Source organism: Panthera pardus, unplaced genomic scaffold (genome assembly GCF_024362965.1).
Source record: "Panthera pardus isolate Hobbes unplaced genomic scaffold, ASM2436296v1 HiC_scaffold_27, whole genome shotgun sequence".
NCBI lineage: Eukaryota > Metazoa > Chordata > Mammalia > Carnivora > Felidae > Panthera > Panthera pardus.
This window is the reverse complement of record NW_026526843.1, coordinates 83,723,628-83,742,085: the sequence shown is the minus strand read 5'-3', so window position 1 is coordinate 83,742,085 and position 18,458 is coordinate 83,723,628. Positions and strand designations below refer to the sequence as shown.

The 18,458-nt window shown below is 52.1% G+C and overlaps 2 protein-coding genes across 3 annotated transcripts in view; both read right to left on the bottom strand.

Moving 5' to 3' along the window:
* SYN1 (synapsin I) overlaps positions 1-7,979 on the bottom strand; it is a 51,009-nt gene extending 43,030 nt beyond the window's left edge. The window contains exon 1 of one of the 2 annotated variants that reach the window (XM_053891665.1): positions 7,439-7,979. In XM_053891665.1, coding sequence (XP_053747640.1) covers positions 7,439-7,815 — 377 coding nt within the window. In that variant the 5' untranslated portion in view covers positions 7,816-7,979. The remainder of the gene's footprint in view (positions 1-7,438) is intronic. The other variant, XM_053891666.1, reaches the window with a different exon arrangement.
* Positions 7,980-12,301: 4,322 nt separating this feature from the next.
* CFP (complement factor properdin) lies at positions 12,302-17,714 on the bottom strand. The gene is made up of 9 exons (XM_019417600.2): positions 17,554-17,714; positions 17,325-17,475; positions 15,922-16,097; positions 15,317-15,487; positions 14,989-15,180; positions 14,622-14,795; positions 14,191-14,382; positions 13,923-14,034; positions 12,302-12,533 (listed from the first exon to the last, which is right to left on the bottom strand). The coding sequence occupies exons 1-9, from the start codon at positions 17,630-17,632 to the stop codon at positions 12,368-12,370; spliced, it is 1,413 nt and encodes a 470-aa protein (XP_019273145.2). The 5' UTR covers positions 17,633-17,714; the 3' UTR covers positions 12,302-12,367.
* Between the last annotated feature and the right edge of the window lie 744 nt (positions 17,715-18,458).

Below are 18,458 nucleotides of genomic sequence, written 5' to 3'. Positions count from 1 at the left end.
ACACGTCTGTAGTTGTTGGAACCCCTTCATGGGTTCCTTGGCTTGTGGGGTAAGAGTTATTGTGGTGGGGAAGTCCAAATGGATGCCTCTGAAACTACACACCCCTCCCCTGATCAAATCAGCAAACCAAAGATAATATTATATCTATCCTAAGGGTGATGGTGCAAACTAGTCCTAGTGCGGCAGGTGGCCACTGACTTAGTGAATGCACTCTTTTCTATTCTGATCAGAAAAGAGGATCAGAAACATTTCGCATTCACATGGGACTGACAGCAATATTTGTTTATGGCCTCGCCATAGGGCTCTGCTACCTTTCTCATCCTGCATCGTCATATAGTCCAGAGGGACTGGACCGTCTGGACATCCCACAGAATATCACACTGGACTACTCTATCAATTACATCATATTTATTTGGCAAGATGAGCAAGGCATGATTAGCACCCTGTCTTGCCAAGACACAGGCACTCCAGAGGGTAGGGGATAAACCCTACAAAGACCCAGGGGCCTGCCACCTTAGTAAAACTTTTAGGGACACAGTGGTCCAAGGCCTGCCAGGACAGCCCCTCCAAATGATGGGGCGAACATTGCATCTTGCACCTCCCACCATAAGGAAAAAAAGCACAACACTTAGTAGGTCTCTTCAGGTTCTAGAGGCAGCATATCCCACACCTGTAAATACTGCTCTGATTCATTTTTCAGATGCAGCATAAGGTTGCCTCCCTTGAATGGGGGCTGGAGCCGAAAGGGCTGTGCGGCAGGTCCAGGCTGAGGTGCCAGCAGTCCTTCCACTTAGGCCACATGATCTGGCAGATCCTACCATACTGGAGGTGTCGGTGGTGGGAAGAGATGCAGTGTGGAGCTTCTGGGAAGTTTGAGTGGGAGGCCCCTGGGGTTCTGGAGCAAGGCCATGCCATCTGCAGCACAGAATTACGTGACTTTTGAGAAACGATTCCGGGTGCGGTACTGGGCCCTGGTAGAGACAGAATGCTTGACTATGGGGTACCAGGTGATTATGCACCCAGGTGCTTATTAAGGGCTGGGTCTTGCCAGGCCCACCAAGTAATTAAGTCAGGTGGATCCAGCAGTTGGGATCAAGCTCAGGCAGGACTGAGCAGGTAATCTAGCGCCTCCCTCAGCTCACGAGGGAACCCCTTACGACCAGCTGATGAAGGAAGGAAGAAAAAGCCTAAGCTTGGTTCTCGGGCGGACTGGCTTGGTATGTGGGGAGAAGCCCAAAACGGACAGCGGCTGTACTACAGCCCCACTCAAGAGTGGTCCTGAAAGACAGTGGCAGAGCTCCCAGTGGGCAGAGCTTTGGGCTGTGCGCCCGGTAGTCTACTTAACAGGGAAAGAGAAGTGGGCCAAGATTAGAATATATATTCGCTGATGGGCACTGGAGGATGGCTTGGCTGATCAGAGGCCTTGAAGGAAAAATATTAGAAGATCAGGACAAGGAGTATCAAGCCAAGTGAAATGAGTCCGTCAGAGAAAGACAAATATGTGATTTCACTCATACTGTGGAGTTTAGGAAACAAAACAAAGGAGCAGAGGGAAGAAAAGTGGGGGGGAGAGAGAGAGAGAGAGAGAGAGAGAGGCAAACCAAGAAACAGACTCTTAATTATAGAGAACAAACTGATGGTTATCAGAAGGGAGGTGGGTGGGGGGATGGGTGAAATAGGTGATGAGCACTGGGTGATGTATGGAAGTATTGAATCACTACGTTGTAGACCTGAAAGTAATTTAAATAAAAACTGAAAAAAAAAAAGATCAGGACAAAGAAGTCTGGGACACAGAAACGTGGGTGGACACATGGGGGTGGACATGGGAGGGGGCAAAAAGTGAGGAGTGAAGATCTTTGCATTGTGTGTTAACACCCACCAGACGGCATCCACAATGGAAGTGGCACTGAACCACCAGGTAGACAGAATGAGTCAGCCAGATGATGTCAGCCAGCCTCTCAAATCAGCCACCGCAGTGCTAGCAGATGGGCACATGAATGAAGTAGCAACATTAGCAGAGATAGAGGCTATAAGTGGGACCTACCGCGCTATTGCCGAGGGTCCAATCTTCCAGCAACAGAGACCACCACTGAGTCCCTGACATGGTGCCTTCCCTTAAGAAGACCAACTGGCCACATTGAGGCCAGCCGACTACTTCGGGCGCCTTCCACCCTGGAAAGACTAATGATTCATTTGGACTGGAATATTCTATATGTGGGTTTGCCTTTCCTGACGGCAGGACCATAGCCAGTATCCCTGTCCAAGGACTTACACAACGTTTGATTCACCAGTATGAGATCTCTCGTAACACTGCATCAAACCGAAGGGCACACTTTACAGCAAAAAAGGTGCCAAATGGGCCCATGACCGTGGAATCAACTAATGACGTTATATACCACACCACCTGGAAGGTGCTGGCCTGAAACAACTTGTTGCGGCCACTGCTAAGATCCTAGCTTGGAAATGATACCACGAAAGAATGGGGCACCATCCTCTAAAACACCCGAAATCGACAACCCATCGTTTGTGCTGTGTTCCCAATGGGTAGAATAGGCGGGTCCGGGAACTCAGAGGTGAAAGTAGGAGAGGCCCAGCTTACCATCAGTCCCAGTGATCCACTTTTGGAATGTGTGCTTCCTGTTCCCTCAAGGCTCTGCAAGGTTAGAGGTCCTGGTTCTCCAAGGGGTAACATGCTACCAGGGGACACGGCAAGAATTCTATTACATTCTAAGCTATGGATGCCACCTGGACACTTCAGGTTTCACATGCCAAACGGATATGAAGAGGAATGTATCACTGTCTTCGCAGGGGTACATGACCTTGAACATCAGGAGGAGGTAGGGCTGCTATTGCACAGTGGGGGCAGGGAGGAATATGCATGGCACCCAGGTGATCCACTTAGGCATCTGTTGGTACTCCTTGTATGACTTTGATGGCAAATGAACAAGTACAGCAGCCACAGCCTTGGAAGGGCATGGGGACCAAGGGCTCAGGGATCCCTCGAGGATGAAGGGATGAATCACTCATCGGGTAAGCCACTGAGACCAAGAGGGGTGCTAGCTTGGGGTGAGGGGAACCTAGAATGTGTCGCAGAAGAAGGAGACCAATGCATATCATTTATTTATGCCACTTTTATCACGTGCAGCAGTGGGGGCTGTCGTTCATCCCACTAACCGTGTTCTTTCAAGCTTCCCCCAGGAAACAAGACCAATTACAGTCCTGTTCCCAGGCTGCAATGCTGTTCCCAGACAGGGTAAACTTACTCTAAGAAGCAAGTGAATCTGAGCAGTGCAAGGAGTAGACTCTGTGCTCCCCCCAGAACCTCACGCCTCCCACCTGCACCTTCAGGCCTACTCATCTCTCTCCAGGCTTCTGGGAATATGTGCTACTGATGGCCCCCAGTGCTGTCCCTCACTGGGAGTTGGCCTCCGCAGGAGGGATTTGCCTTCCCCATGATTATGCCTCCTTCCAGGGGGCAGCCTGTGGCTAATGGTTGACTGATGTAAGAATACAAAAGCCTGGATACCCCGCCCCAATTGGGGTAACTCTGAAGGGTCATTCTAGCTGCAGAGCTCCCCCAGAGGACTGGCTGAGGCTTCTGTTGTGGCTGCATCATCGCTCAACCTTTCCTTCTGCTAAATCCTGTTCCCTCACTCCTCCCCCGCAACAGGTGTTGTTCCCAAGAGCTCTCCCCAAGAAGACTGCACACAAACCTCAGAGTCTCAGGGCCTGCTTCCAGGGAAGTCTAAGAAAAGAAGCCACAGTAAGAGATATAGTTTATATAACCCACTATATACATAGATACACAATAACCTGACCTATATATGTAATTTATATTATATGACATCTGTAATATGTTATACAGCAAATATAGTATGGCTTATATAATATATAACATATAATATATTTCATATCACATACTATGTGTATATGTACCTAGAAAGTATATAAATATACATATATAATTGGAATGAAAGCTTTAGTAAATTACCTTTACTGTGTGCAATGGAGTCTGATATTTCCTACTCTATTCTATTCCATTTCATGAAGAAAAACATACATATATATATATATGTATTATATACTATAAACCTATTATATAGCAAATGTATTATATAGTATATGTCACATATAATATATGGTATACATTACTGATTATATTTCTTGGAGTAACAGTTACACTAAATAATAATAATTGCACTTACAATGTGTAACATATTCTTGTTATGTTCTATTTTCATTTACACTGATTCATGAAGAAAATGAAATGCTGGTCACAAGCCAACAGGTGAGCCACAGTTTGAAAAAACACTGAACCAAATTATCTCTAAAAAGAGGAGATGAGTCTCAACTCAGAGTTCGCAACTTTAAGCCACAGAGGATTTGAGACCCAGGAGAGAATGAGAGGGGTGAGGTTTGGTGGGAAAGTTGTCAGACTCTATCTAAGTGTACAATCCATTACAGACTTTGCACAACTCCTCCTTTATTCCAGGCTGGAGTGCGGATGGTACTCGCTATGCCTGCAGGTTGGTGACGCAGAGGTCTCTGTTTGCCACGTGGAGCCTGATGTACACGGGATCTTTGTCCATCCCATCCCATCTATAGAAGACACTAAATAAACATTTGCTAGATTGACTGGAAGAAAAGACTAGCGCAGCTGCTGGGGGTGTTCTGAGACACAGAAGGAGAAGGGAAGAACCTTTCACTGAATTCAGCAGGTGCTCAATGAATGCTTGTTGGAGTTGTGATTATGGAAAGGGGGAGGGTCTTGTCAGTATCCAGGAGACAATTGGTAAATGTTCAATTGGATGAAGGAAAACACGGCAAAGAACCTTCTTGGGAGTGTAGGAGTGGAGAAGGGAAGTCTAAAGGACGGTGGTTATCAATATACAGCAGGGGTCCCATTAAGGTTTGTTGACTTCAGTGGAGCAAAGTTAGCCAGGAAGATGGCTTCTGTGTGAGTGGGTGTTGGTGAAGGAATTAGAGCATGTGTTTAAGAACTGCTTTATGGATTGATGGAGCAAAGAGGATGTGGTTTTTTGAAAAGAATACAGTAAGAGATTAATAAATGCTTTTCGGATTAATTGGTTGGGGAAGAGCAGGTGGGAAGATGGCTACTAAGTGGGGGAAGGGACCTAGCCAGAATACAGTAGGTGCACATTATGAGCTTTCAGGATTGCCTAGTGTCAAAGGCAGGATGGAGATTGTTGAAGGGCGAATTGGGGCTACAAGGGGGGGAGGGAAAGAGGCACTGAATATAGGGTTCTTAGTATACAGTAAGTGCTCATTAAACAATTGTGGGCTTGAATGGACGAAAAGGCAAAAAGAATACAGCTGGTGGTTGGGGTTAGAAGGAAATGGCACTGAAGGAGAGTTCTTCCTGGTATATAGTAATGCTAAATGAATGCCTCCCACATTCTGACACATGGAAAGTATGCAATAAATATCTGTAGAATGAATAAATGGCTTTGAATAGAGGGAAAGGCTGCTGGGTAAAGGCTCCTGGGGTGGAGGGGTGATCTCAATAAATTTATATTGAAGTAGACCCCTGGAGAGAGAGCTCTTGAGACGGGGCAGCAACTTCCAGACTTGGAAAGGGGATGTTGAGAATGGCCCTTATACAGTAGGAACTCAATAAGTGTTTACTGGCTTAAATAGAAGAAAGACCCTTTGGGGGTATGGACTTGAGATTGGGAGAGGGAATCCTAGGGACCCCGAGGGGAGTGGGAAAAGAGTAATCCTTATAAACTGGGCTCTAGATTTATCAAAAGAAAGAACTCTAGCTAGAGGCTTTATGACTGGCACAGGTTCTACTAAGGGTAAGGAAGAGGTATCTACTCCCTCCACAAAACAGTAACTGCACATATGCTCACCAGATCCACTAAAAGAAAAAGATTCTGGGAAGAAGGTGTGAACATAGAGCACACAGATGGCACTCTATAAATGCTCACAGGAGCCATTGGAGGAAAAGGCACCTGGGGGAAGGTGATTAGAATCGAGCACCTGGCAGGGGATAAATAAATGCTCACTGGATCCATGAAAAGAAAAGGTCTTTGCGGGGGCGGGGGTTGGGATGGGCATACAATCATTGGATTCACTGGAGGAAAAGTCTTTTGTGGAAGGGAATGGGGATGCAGAAGATTGGTCCATGTAATGTTGATTCTCTATCCGTGATATAAAAGGCTTTTGGGGAGAGGGCACAGAATCAGGTACACAGTGGTGCTCCACAAATGCTCCAAGGAGTGATTAAAAAGAAAAGGTCTCTGGAAAGAGGATTGAAATGATGCATACAACAAGTGCTAGATACCTGATCACTGTATTAATGGGAGGTAAGCCTTTATGGAGAAGGTTGGGCCATGCAGAAGGTGTTCAACACATGCAGACTGAAGCCACTGGGGAAAGGGTTTGGGGATGGGGTAAACAGTAGGCACTCAATAAATGCTTGCTGAATATACTGGAGGAAAAAAGCTTTAGAGTAGGCTCACACAGCAGGCAGGTGATAAATGCTAGGTGGGTTCACCAAAGGAAAGGTCTTTGAAGTAGCCTGAGAATGGAGGCTAAATGAGGCACTCAATCAATGCCTTCTAGATCCATCGTAGGAAAAGGATTTAGGGGAGAGTCTGAAGATGAGTCACACACAGAAGGTTAAAAATGCTTAGGGGACTCATTTGAGCAAAATACGTTCGAGAAAGGGGTTTGGAGATAGGGCATGCATCAGGCACTTAATAAATGCGTCCTAGATCCTTGGGAGAAAGCCCTTGGAGAGGGGGCTTGGAGTTGGGACACACAGAAGGCATTCAATAAAGGCTCACAGGGCCCATTAAAGGCAACACTTTTCGTGAGACCATGGGATGGGATACGCAGCAGGCAATCGATGTTCACTGAATAGCTTAAAAGGTCTTTGGGGAGAGGGCTGGGGTGGGGCACATACCACACTCTGGATACATGTTCACAAGACCTATTAGAGAGAAGTCCTTCAGGCAAGGTTTGAGGGGGACAAGACACATAGCAAGCTCTCAATGTACGTTCACAAAATTCATGGAAGTCAAAGGCTTTGGGGAAGCGCTCCCGATAAGGCACACTGCAGGTACTTGATAAATGCTCACAGGGTCCATTAAAGGACAAGACCTTTGGGGTGAGGGTTGGGGGGACAGGGAACATTTGGCTCTCGAATGCTCACAGGATATATTCAAGCCAAGGCTTTTGGGAAGGAGGTACACAGCAGGCGCCCGATAACTGCTCCCTGTATGGAGCGAGAAGGCCTGGGTGGGGGGCAAGGATGGGGCACACAGGAAGCGCCCAGCATAATAATTTAAAGGAAGAAGGTTTGGGCAAGGGGGCCAGATGTCTGGCACACAAGCGGCGCTTGATTAAGTGCTCATCGTGGAACGATCTGGGGACCCAGGCCCGCGGGAAGACGTCCGCAGCAGTGGCTTACCAGTCGGTGTGGGGCTCGTCGATGACCAGCAGCACCCTGGCGGCAGCGCCCCCACGACCTGCGCCCCCAGAGCCGCCGCCCACCTGCTCGCTGAAGGTGGCAGCCGCGGCCGCCGTGGTCTGCTTGACCGCGTTGGACAGCGACGAGAAGAAGCCACCACCCCCCGAAGACCCAGGGCTAGGGGCAGCCGGAGAGGCCACAGGGGCAGACACGGAGGCTCTCTCGGCAGTGGCAGTCGCGGAACCGGGTGTGGCTCCGGGGCTGGGGGCAGCAGGCGGCGGCGGGGGTGGCTGCGGGCGCTGCAGGTCTGTCATGTACCCATTTGGCAGATTGGCCATGAAGTTGCTGTCCGACAGGCGGCGCCGCAGGTAGTTCATGGCTGCGGCGCGGGGCAGGGGGTCCTAGGAGCAGTCTGGTCAGGAGCCGCGGGGGCGGACCGCGCGGGGCCCAGGAGCACAGCTGCGCTCTCAGGCACGACGCGACTCTTCGGTTGCCCGCTGCAGACTGAGGCAGGGCCGAGTCGCCGCCGCCGCAGCGCGGATGGTCGCGCCCGTACCCCCCTATCTCGCGCCCCGCATGGTGCTGTCCAGCTGGGCCAGCGGCGGCGCGGACGCGACCAAGGCGACCAGGAAGGGGAGTTTGTGAAGGAGCGGCGAGTGACGTCAGCGCGCCTTCAGTGCTGGGGCGGCGGTGGCGCGCGCCGGCAGGCGGGGGCGAAGGAGCTGTCCGTGGTGCTGAAGGCGGCAGTGCGCACGCGCCACGCCGCAACCTGTTTCCCCTCCCCCTCGTCCGAACGGGGATGCGCAATTTGGGGAGTGGGGGCGGGGTAGGTACTTGTTAGGAGGATTGGGGGTGAGTGGCCTGGCAAGACCCCCCACCCCGCCTCATTCTGGTCTTCGCACCCAGTCTCAGCCACACGCAGGATTCTCGGCAGATACTCAATTTCCAGTGTTGATGTTCACTACACAAGTCATGTTGGGGGGGGGGGGGGTGGCGGTGAGGTGGGAATGGAAGAACGCGCAGAGACTCAAAAGTAGAGAAATAACCTCACCGCGACGGGTGGGGGCCACACGCAGTACCTTGGAGGTGGGGGGGAGATTAACTTCCCATATCCATACAGGCTCAGCTAGGCAGGCAGAGGATGCGGGGGCGGCATCGACAGCATCAGATAGGCAGACTTGGACACTTGGGTGGGGTACACACCCTTGCAGGGGCCTGGAGGCACACAAGAATGACACAAACGTGGGGAAACATATGGACACACACAAAAGTAAAGAAACACACGGAGGCACGTACAGAGAACCCACCGATCTAGGTCTGTAGGCATACACAAGCCCAGGGTAACACACATGTGCATGCATGCATACATGCACGCATATCCGCCTATACACACAGTCACCACACTGACACACAGAGACCCAGAGAAATGCACACGAACATGCACACCCAGACAAATTACATACCCATAGATGATCGTGATAAACCTAGATCTGCCACACAGACACATCACCTGAAGCTCTAGCTCCCCACCCCGTGGCCCTACACACACACACACACACACACACACACACACACACACACACACTCAGTCTATATGTCCCCATCCCTCTGCCCTGGACAAGCCAAAAACCACCATAACCACCTGGTATCATCGGTGCCCATCGTCTCCCCTGGACCAGAGAACTTTCCACAGACTTTTCCTAGGGTATGCACACAGTAGGTGCCAAATAATGTTTGCCACATGAGCAAATGACCTTTATAGTCCAGGCAGAGGTGGGCTGTGGAAGCCATCCTGTCAGCTCCTGTAGGATCCTGACTACAGTGAAAGCACAAATCCATTTAAAAGCAATCATTTGTTGACAGCACCCAATGCTTAACTAAGGTATTGTCTCATCCAACCCTCACAACAATCCTGTGGGGTGGGAAACATTGCTACTTTACAGATGAAGGAATCCAAAACTCCAGTTCATTCCCAAAGGGCCATATTGACTTTGTGATCCATGCATTTCTTAAATAGAATGTGCTAGAAAGATGTGCCAGTGTGGCTGGAACAAAGTGAGCAAGGGAGTTTGTGGCAGGAGATGGCGTCAGACTGCTTAGCAGGGACCAGACTGAGCAGGTTCTTGTGGGCCGCAGGGAGTGATGGGGGTGGACCAAGTGAGGTGGAAGAAGATATGGTAAGAAATAGGCAGATTTGGAGTCTCTTCTGCCTGCAGGATTTTCGGTTGAATCATCCACCCGTTCTTCATTTGTTCATTCTTTATTCACTAAATCCTTGGCCTGTTTAAACAAGGTAGTGATGGGGTGGAGCCTAGAGTCAGAGTGCTTGAAGTTCAAACTAGACCTCCACCATACCCTTGGGAAAGTGACTTAACCCCTCTGAGACTTGGTTTCCTCATCTGTCAAAATGATCAACTGACCCACCTGTAAGGGGGTGTGTGTGTTGGTGGGAGACGACCTCTATATTTTCGCATGTGCTGTGGCTTCTGCCAGGAATGTCCTTTACCTCTCTCTCTCAAGGATATCTTTGGCCAAGGTCTCCAGGAAGTCCCCTCGTCCAGGACTCAGATTCCATCTCTTCTTCCCCTAGCCTCCCAAAGTCTTCAGGTCAAATTCTTCTTCTACTCCCTCCTCCGTGCCAGGCAGCCTCAGTCTCACTCCTGGGTCTTTTCTTTGGCTATTCCTTCCCTGTCTTTCCTGGATGCTCTGTCTGCATTCCATCTCCCAGTGTCCCCCAGATGGGGAACTCCCCATTAGTCAGGTAATTTCCCAACATGTAGAGGTATGTGTTTCCCAGTTTTTTGCTCAATAACTGAAGTAAACAGGCTGTGTGCTGGACCCGTGGTGGCCTCTCCGGGGGACAGGAGCAGGTGCAGGTCTACAGATCTTTCTGGCTCATCTCAGGGCCAGAAGTCAGGGAACTTAGGAATCTGTCTCCAGACTGCGTCTTCCTGGGGCCCCCATTCCTAGGTTTCTACTATTCATGGCCCCCAGCATAATTCCCTTTCTCTAGGTGGCTCGATTCCCAGAAATACATGTTTTCTAGATTGTTTTACAGAAGAATGAGGATTCCCCTCAAGAGTGTCTCAACTCCCTGAGGCAGAGGTAAGGCTCCACTGCACTGTCTCCATCTTCTCCAGCAGGAATGAATGAACCGAAGGGGTTCCAGGAATGATTTTCTTTGTTGTGCATTGGTGAGCAATGACCCTGAGACACACACACCTGACATATGTTCATAATCAGTATCGTACCCGCGTTTATAATGCACACTCGCACATATCCATGGCACATTAATGCACATGTACATGCGTGCATGTGCACACACACACACATCTATAATTCAGATTGTTATGGCGCACACATGGCTGTAACTTTAAATGCATTCTGCATACACTCAATACATCCTTAATTCTTGCCCAGACCCATAGGTCTGCATATCATACATACACAAAGATATGTCTCATAATGCACAAACTTCCACTTTCTTGTAAACACAGACCTCTCATACCCTGTGGTAGCGACCAGAATCACTCACTTCAGCTCAGTCTTCCCAAGATGACCAAAAATTCATCAACTTTGTCTTTACTTCCACCCATCAACTGACCTATTTTACAGAGGGAAATCGACCCAGAGAAAGTAGCACCCTGACAGACTCCAGGTGTCATGAATCTTTCATCTGAACCCTTTCACAGAGGGGTCCCTCCACTCACAGCACACATGGGGCTTCAAATGTTCAGCCTACTCTCTTTCTGTGCTTCAATTTACTCCTTTGTAAATGGGAATGATGATAATATTGACCCTCTTAGGTTTGTTGTGGATTAAATGAATTCATGATGCTATGCAGTCTTAAAACACTAACCAGGCACACTAGGTATTAGCTAATTCCACAGTTATGATTATTCTTAGGATTTGTCTCATCACAAGGGGCTCAGAATTCAGTAAATGCGAATTGGTGCAAAATCGAATGAGCAAATGTTAACAGTATTAGTGCCTGGGTTTGTTCCCTTCATTGTGGAGACACGTGCCGTTCTGACTCTTCTCTATTCTCCATGATGTCCAGCGCTATTGTTAGTATACAGTAGGCGTTGATAAGTGTTGAATAAATGTTCAAACGAAAGGATCACATATTCTGACTTTGTTCCCTCGCTCAGATGTCCTCTCCTTCTACCAGCCCTCCTCCACCCCAGATGCCCAGACTTAGTTCTAGTATACAGTAGACGCTATCAAGTGTTGAATGAATGTACAAATACCAAAGGAATCTGTGTCTGGGTTTGTCCCGGGGGCTCCTTCTGGCAGATGCTGACTCTAGCTTCTGTTTGCTCCTGCCCCAGCTCAGAGCACCTCACAGGCACTTCCTCGGTCCACCCCCGGCCATCCCCCCACTTGCGGTCTCGCGGAGCTATTTCGTCTCTGCTAATTGTGGCATTGGAGCAGGGCTGTTGGGAGTGGGTGGGTGCAGGTGTTCGAGCGGCGGGGTGCCAACCACAGGCATGCCTCTGCCGCCTTTGCCGCGGTTCAACGCCGAATTAACGCGGAACCGCCAGCCGAGAGGCTCTGGCGGGTGGAAACCTGGACACGTCGGCCAATCAGAAAGTGCCTGCCAGGGCGAGTAGCCAACCAGGAAACCCGTAACGCGGAGCTCTGCAGAGGAACGTGCTGTACTGGCCAAGGGCGCTGCAGAAGGCGGAAGGGGGGGGGGGGGGGTGCGCGCAGACGCTGGGATCAAGACGGCCACGAAGGGACCGATACTCGCCTTCGCTCCTGCCAAACTATGGCCAGAGCGGAATATACTGTTTTCCACAACAAGCCGCTGCTACTCTGCCCGTGCTGTGCCCTTTGGCTTAGAAGATGGTATTGCCCCACTCCTGGGGAAGAGATCCGTTTATTGAAGTTTGGGAGGTCCGGGGGTCAGAGTGGGAGAGAGAGGTGTTAGAGCTTCTCATCCTCAGGGTCTATGCATTCAGGCACGTGTAGACAGGGCCGTTTCTCCTCCACCACCGCCTTCTGCCCCTGCAGCATCTCGCACAGTGTTGATGGCTTCCCCCAGAAGGTCACGTTCTTCTCACCCTGACCTTCGACCACGGTAACGGTGGGCCTGGGGCATTAGAGGGGAATGGAGGGGAGAAGCTCAAGGAAGGCAAGAATGCATTCAACAAATTCTTATTGAGTGCCTACTGTGTGCCCAACACTATTTTCTGGCTATGAGATATCGGGCAATTTCTGTATCTTCCCTCTGCTCATCTGAAACATGGGAATAATTGGCATAATGATAATACCCACCTTACTGGGCTGAGTGAGGATAACTGAGTTAATTTAGATAAAATGCTCAGAGTGCTGTCTCGTACACAGTAAGTGCTCAATAAATGCTGGTAATTGTTCCTTATTGACAAGAGTTACCCTCTCATACCTTCCAAATCCTTTACGTCTCTCTCTATTGCCCACTGGAAAAGACGCCAGATGCCTTGCCCTGGTATTCGAGACCTTGCTTTTGGGCCCACATGCCTGCCCCAAGCCAACCTCTCTCTCTTCCATTTCATCTGGACTTAGTCCCACATCCAGAATGGTCTTTGCCTGGCTTATTCCTCCCACAAGGCAAGCACTCCATTCATCTGCTCTCACTCCAGTCCCCTCATTCAAATCCATTCGTTTCCCCACTCTGTCAAGTGCTTTCTGCCTCCACTCAACACCTCTAACTCCTTTTCAAGATCCCCTAGAAACCCCAGAGCCAGAGACCAGTTCCCAGATGGCAGGCCTTCCATGAGTTGAGAATGGCCCACTCAATCTAGTGGCTTGGTGTATCTGGAAATACAGAAGGGATGAGTGGGCGTTTTAACCCTCTCCAACACCTGGGCCACCAGGAAACACTTCGGGCGGCTGGTCACCTATGTCCAGGACTCTGCTCACACAGTCCTGACACTGGGAATGCCCCTCCTGCCAGGGGAGACCCGATAAGCTTCCTGGGCCTGGGTCAAGATGGCAGCCCCTTATCCATGCCCCAACTGTTCCACATTTGCCTTCTGTCAGGGCCCTGCTGACCTGGATCCTTTGGGGGACCCAAGGGACCTGGGTTCTGTGGGCCTATGATTGTTGCCAAAAAGGCCTTCAAGTGCCTTGGGGCAGTGAGACGTTGAGTGAGATGTGGGTGGCTGAAGGAATGAATAACTGAATGAAGGCTTGAGTGACAGAAGGAGCAAATGGAAGCATGGGTAACCGAGAGAGTGAGAGCACACGGTCACAGGAAGGACTGGGGGAATGGGGGAATGGCTGAGTGACTGAATGAGAGGCTCAGAGGGCACAGAGGCTACCAATTCTCCCCTCAGTATTCTCTTTCTCGGCTGCTTCCTTAGTTTCTCTCCTCTTCCTGCAGGTGAGAGGTGGCAATTGTCAGGGCAGGCACCTTAGACCCAGGAGTGGACGCCCTGGTTGCAGGGAGCTGAGCAGACTCTCCCACCCCCTCCTGGGCACACTGTGCCCCCTCACTTACCGGAACTTGGGGAGCGGGGCTGTGCAGAGGCGCTGGCGGGTTTGTACAGGGTTGGGTTTACACGGGGGCATGCACAGCCCCCAGCTACTCCACTCCGACCACGAGCCTTTCCCTGCAAGGAGTCAGAATGAGAGGTCTCAGTGGGGTGGGAAATGAGAGAGAGAGAGAGAGAGGTGGCAGGGACATGGGGTCCACGGTAGAGTCAGAACCGCCCCCTTCACTGCATGGGCGGCCCCAGCCTCACAGGCTCGTCCGCAGGGGCACTCACAGGGGCAGCGCTGGATGTTATAGCAGTGACGGATGTCTTGTTGCTCCCCGATGCACCGCTGCCCGTCAAACTTGCGGCCCTTGCAGCTCCGAGTGCGTGTCTGCTGGCCAGGGATCTCCTCACAGCTGATAGTTTTTATGTTCCGACGGGAGCAGGGGCTCCACTGCCCCCAGGGCCCCCACTCTCCGTTCACTGCAGAGACAGGGGCAACCAGAGAAGGGGGCCAGTGAAGGGATCCAGAGGAAGGAATGAAGACTGGGGGAAGGAGCGGGGGTGAGCAGATGTGTGGATGGGGGATCAGGGGTGGGACTGAGGCACCAGGGCCAGGAATGGGGGAGTCAGAGGCAGGAACAAGGCGTTAGTAGCAGGAACTGGGCAGCAGAGATGGGTGAGGGCTAAGGCATGGCGACAATACATCTTGAGGTACTGACCTGGGCAGGGCTCGGCTGTGTTGCAGATTAAGGTCCGGACGTTATCACCAGCACAGAAGGGGCCCCCATGCTGGGGCTTAGGGTGATCACATGTCCGTCGTTCCAGGATCTGGCCCAGGCCACAGGTCACAGGGCAGGGGCTTATAGGGCTCCATGGTCCCCAGCCACCAGCCACTGTTGGGGTGGGGGATGAAGTGAGAAGAAAGTCCACCTCAATCTTCCCCTCAGCCCCTAGACCCTCGAGGCAGACGAACGAAGCCCCAGTGAAGAGCTCCATGGTCACGTGGCCTAGGATCTCTATCCCCTGAAATGGCAGAGTGTCTGTGCCCGAGTCAAGAACAGTGTCAGAGGCCTCATCCCTGTGTACCTGGGCAGGGTGGCAGGCCGGGGCAGGTCTGCTGTTCACTGTCTGGCCCCGGGCAGGGATTTCCAGGAGGCTCCTTGGACGGCTTAGGTGCAGAACACGTGCGGCTTCGTATCTCCACAGGTTTGCTGGGTCCACCGTGGCAGGAACCCGAGCAGGGGCCCCAGGGACCCCAGGCAGCCCAGGCCCCGTGTACTGTGGTGGGACAGGGCGGGGGGATGCTAAGTGTGGTCATGCATGCTGAAGTCCTCCAGCCCTGGCGGTTCCCTGCTGGAACCCCCAGACCCACCCCAGGTGCCTGCATCAGTGCCCTGTGGTTGCCTTCACTCACTGGGGCAGGCCTTCTGGGTGTCGCAGGGTTCTGATTCCTGTGGCTTTCCTGGGCAGTGGCCCCCACACTTGGGGGTGGGGTGATCACATGTTCGCTGACGGGTCCGGGTCCCTTTGGAACAGGTGACAGAGCAAGCCATCCAGGGACCCCAGTTGGACCAGCCACCCATCTCTGTGGGATAGAAGGGAGGGGGACAGGATGGAAATGGGGGCATTATGCGGGGGTCCTTGCTTCCTCACGTGCCCCACATCCTCTGCCACACTTGGTGCAACATCATTGCTCCTCCGGACTCTTGCAGTAGCCTTCACACCGGTCCCCTCTGCTTCAGCCCTCACCACATACAATCTGCCCTCCTCCTGACAGTGAGAGGGATGTCACAAGCCAAGTCCACTCACGTTCCCCGTCTGCCCACGACCACAGAATAAAAGCCAGCATCCTTAGCCTAGCCCACAAGGATCAGTTCCCCTTTGATGTCGCCTCCCACAACTCTCCTCCAGCCACACCGGCCTGTTCCTTAGTGCCTCACACACATCAGGCACAGTCCTGCCCTTAGGGCCTCTGCCCTGATCGTTCCCAGGGTCGCCTGCCTTGGGGATCCTCCTCACCAGGACAGCACGGGTGGTCCTCACAGGCCTGCAGCTCCCACTCGAGGGTCCCAGGCTCAACCTTCTCAGAGCACTGCCCATCCCAGCCTATGCAGCGCCGGTGCCGTAACTGGGATCCCTTAGTGCAGGTCACCGAGCAGGGGGCCCACGCAGACCACGGTGACCATTGTGGAGGCCTGCAGAGAGGAGCACATATGTCTCATCCTGGCTGGAGCTGGCAAGGATGATGTACTGGACTACAGAGTGTGGGCAGGCACAGGGCAGGGGTGCGGGCTGAGTGTATGTGGAATGGATTGGTCAGAGTACCTACCTCTTTAGGGATGCCAGGGATTAAATGGGAAGAGGAGGGCACGCAGTAAGCACTTAACGATATCATTGACGTTCACGATCAGGGACCTGGAACCCTTTGAGGTCCCCCAAAGATAGTGCCAGGCATGCAGTAAGCAAATATAAGGACTAGGGGCCCAGACCTGCTGTCAGAAACCTGCCAGGCGACCACCGTACATGATAGCTGGTAAACAGGAAGTGCTTCATAAACAGGAGCTATTAACCCAGTGAGCTTAGAGACCTGGTCAGAAATACCCCAGATCTATCCCCAACTCCCTGCACAGCATAATACTAAACTGATGTGAACTGCTGACACGACTAGGGGCCCAGAGCTGCCTTCAAAACTCCCCAAGCTCCCCTTCCATAGGGTGTATCTAGGATATACAGTAAACTGTTAGAAAACATGTTTGGCATACAGTAAGGGTTCAATACATGTAGGCTGGCATCATGATTGGGAGACTAGAGACACCCTCATAAATCCTCCAGCTACCCATGACCTCTGCAATGCATCCAGTGTGTGGGAGTACTCAACGAATAACGTGAAGTGTCATCATAACTAGGGGCTAATCAGGAGCCTGGAGCTGCCCTCACAATTCCCCAAACTCTCCCACCCCCACGACACATCTGTATACAGTAAGCATTCAGTATGAGCTGAAATCACAATTAGGGGATGTGAGCTACCTTCAGAATACCTGAGCTGTACTCCACCCACGATGCTTCCAGTATGCAGGAAGTGCTCAATAACCAAGCTATGGCAGTGGTTCTCAACCCGGGGTGGTTTTGCCCCCGGGCGGGGGGACAATTGGCAATGTCTGGAGACAGTTTGGTTGTCGCGATTGGCTGGGGGAGTTGCTACTGGCATCAAGTGGGAGGACAGGGAGGCTCCAGAGTACAGGTTTTGCAATGCACAGGTCAGCTCCCTACAACAAAGAATGTTCCGGCCCCAAATGTCAACAGAGGCTGAGAACCTCTGGGCTGTGGTCCTGATCAGGGCCTTGGAGTCGCCCTTGGAAATCCCAGAGGAGCAAAGGCCCCAGTTGTGGGTGGCCTCTCCTGCAACCCCCGTGCCCCCTCACCTGCATGCTTGGCACAGCTTGCTGCCAGGCTTCTGGAAGGCGTAGGCAGGGTTGAGGCAGCAATCATTCACACTGACACCTCCCCCCAGGAGGCCCGTGCACTTGCCTGTGGCTTCCTCATACTGGGTGAAGCACAGTACAGGGTCTGAGCCTGGAACAGGGTTGGGGGGGGGGCACGGTCAGGGCTGTCATGGGCCCCGGGCACCCCAGGGCGCCCTCACCCACTCACCTGTGGCTGGCAGCAGGGCGAGCAGCAGCGGCAGCGGCAGCAGTGGTAGCAACCGAGGGGCCTGTGCTCGGGCGGGCATGTTGAGCACTGCACCCCAGCAGCTCTGCCCTCCGCCAGAGAGGAGGCCTGGCTTTGTATGGGCTGACCCGGCTCTGGAATCAGTGGGAAAGAGGAACCGGGCCAGGAGGAACTGGGAGGGGGAGGGCAGTTGGGGGGGAGGGGAGAGTGTCGTGCAGGGTCCCGGAAGCTTCAACCTCTTTCCTGTCACCTCTTCCCCTGGAGGCCTCCTGCTCTGCTCTCCCCTCCCTACTTCCTGCCTCACTCTTGGTCCGGTTTTGCTCCTCACTGTATCCCCAGCACCCGCACCCTGCCCAGCAACCCTTGAGTACTCAGTCAGTGCTCCCTGGTCACATCCTTACTGAGAAGAAATGGAGCATACACTTGCTATCTGGGTGACCTTGGGTAAGTCACTTGAACCTCTCCGAGCCTCAGTTTCTCCAACGGTAAAAAGCAGTCTGTACCACAACGATAGTGTCAACCTCAAGTGGGGGTTGGACGACGGGAAATGAGTGTAGGGTGCTCAGTGTGTCCCTCCTCATTGGATCGAGGTAATTGCTTCATCCTCCTCTTTCCTGAAAGTGAGGTTCCCTGTGGTCAGCATGGGGAAGGGCGGTCAGCACAGGGAAGTGAGAAGGGGAAGTGAAAGTATGGGAAAAAGGGTGTGGGAGTGAAGTGGGACTATCCACTGTCCCAGGTGGGGGCAGCTGGGGCCTGGGGAGGGGGTGGATGGGAGGGACCGAGCTTGACCACGATCCATCGAGTAACTGGGGTGGGTAACAAGCCCCGCCCTGAGCCTGTATCACGGAGTTTGTTGCAAAGACTGGGACTTTCAGATTCTTAAAAGT

Coding starts and splice junctions, on each gene's coding strand:
- CFP (XM_019417600.2), bottom strand. CDS start 17,632: ATGCCCGCCCGAGCACAGGCCCCTCGGTTGCTACCACTGCTGCCGCTG. Junction 15,181..15,316: donor CACCCAGAAGGCCTGCCCCA/GTGAGTGAAGGC, acceptor GTCCCACCACAG/TACACGGGGCCTGGGCTGCC. Junction 14,383..14,621: donor CACAGCCGAGCCCTGCCCAG/GTCAGTACCTCA, acceptor CTGTCTCTGCAG/TGAACGGAGAGTGGGGGCCC.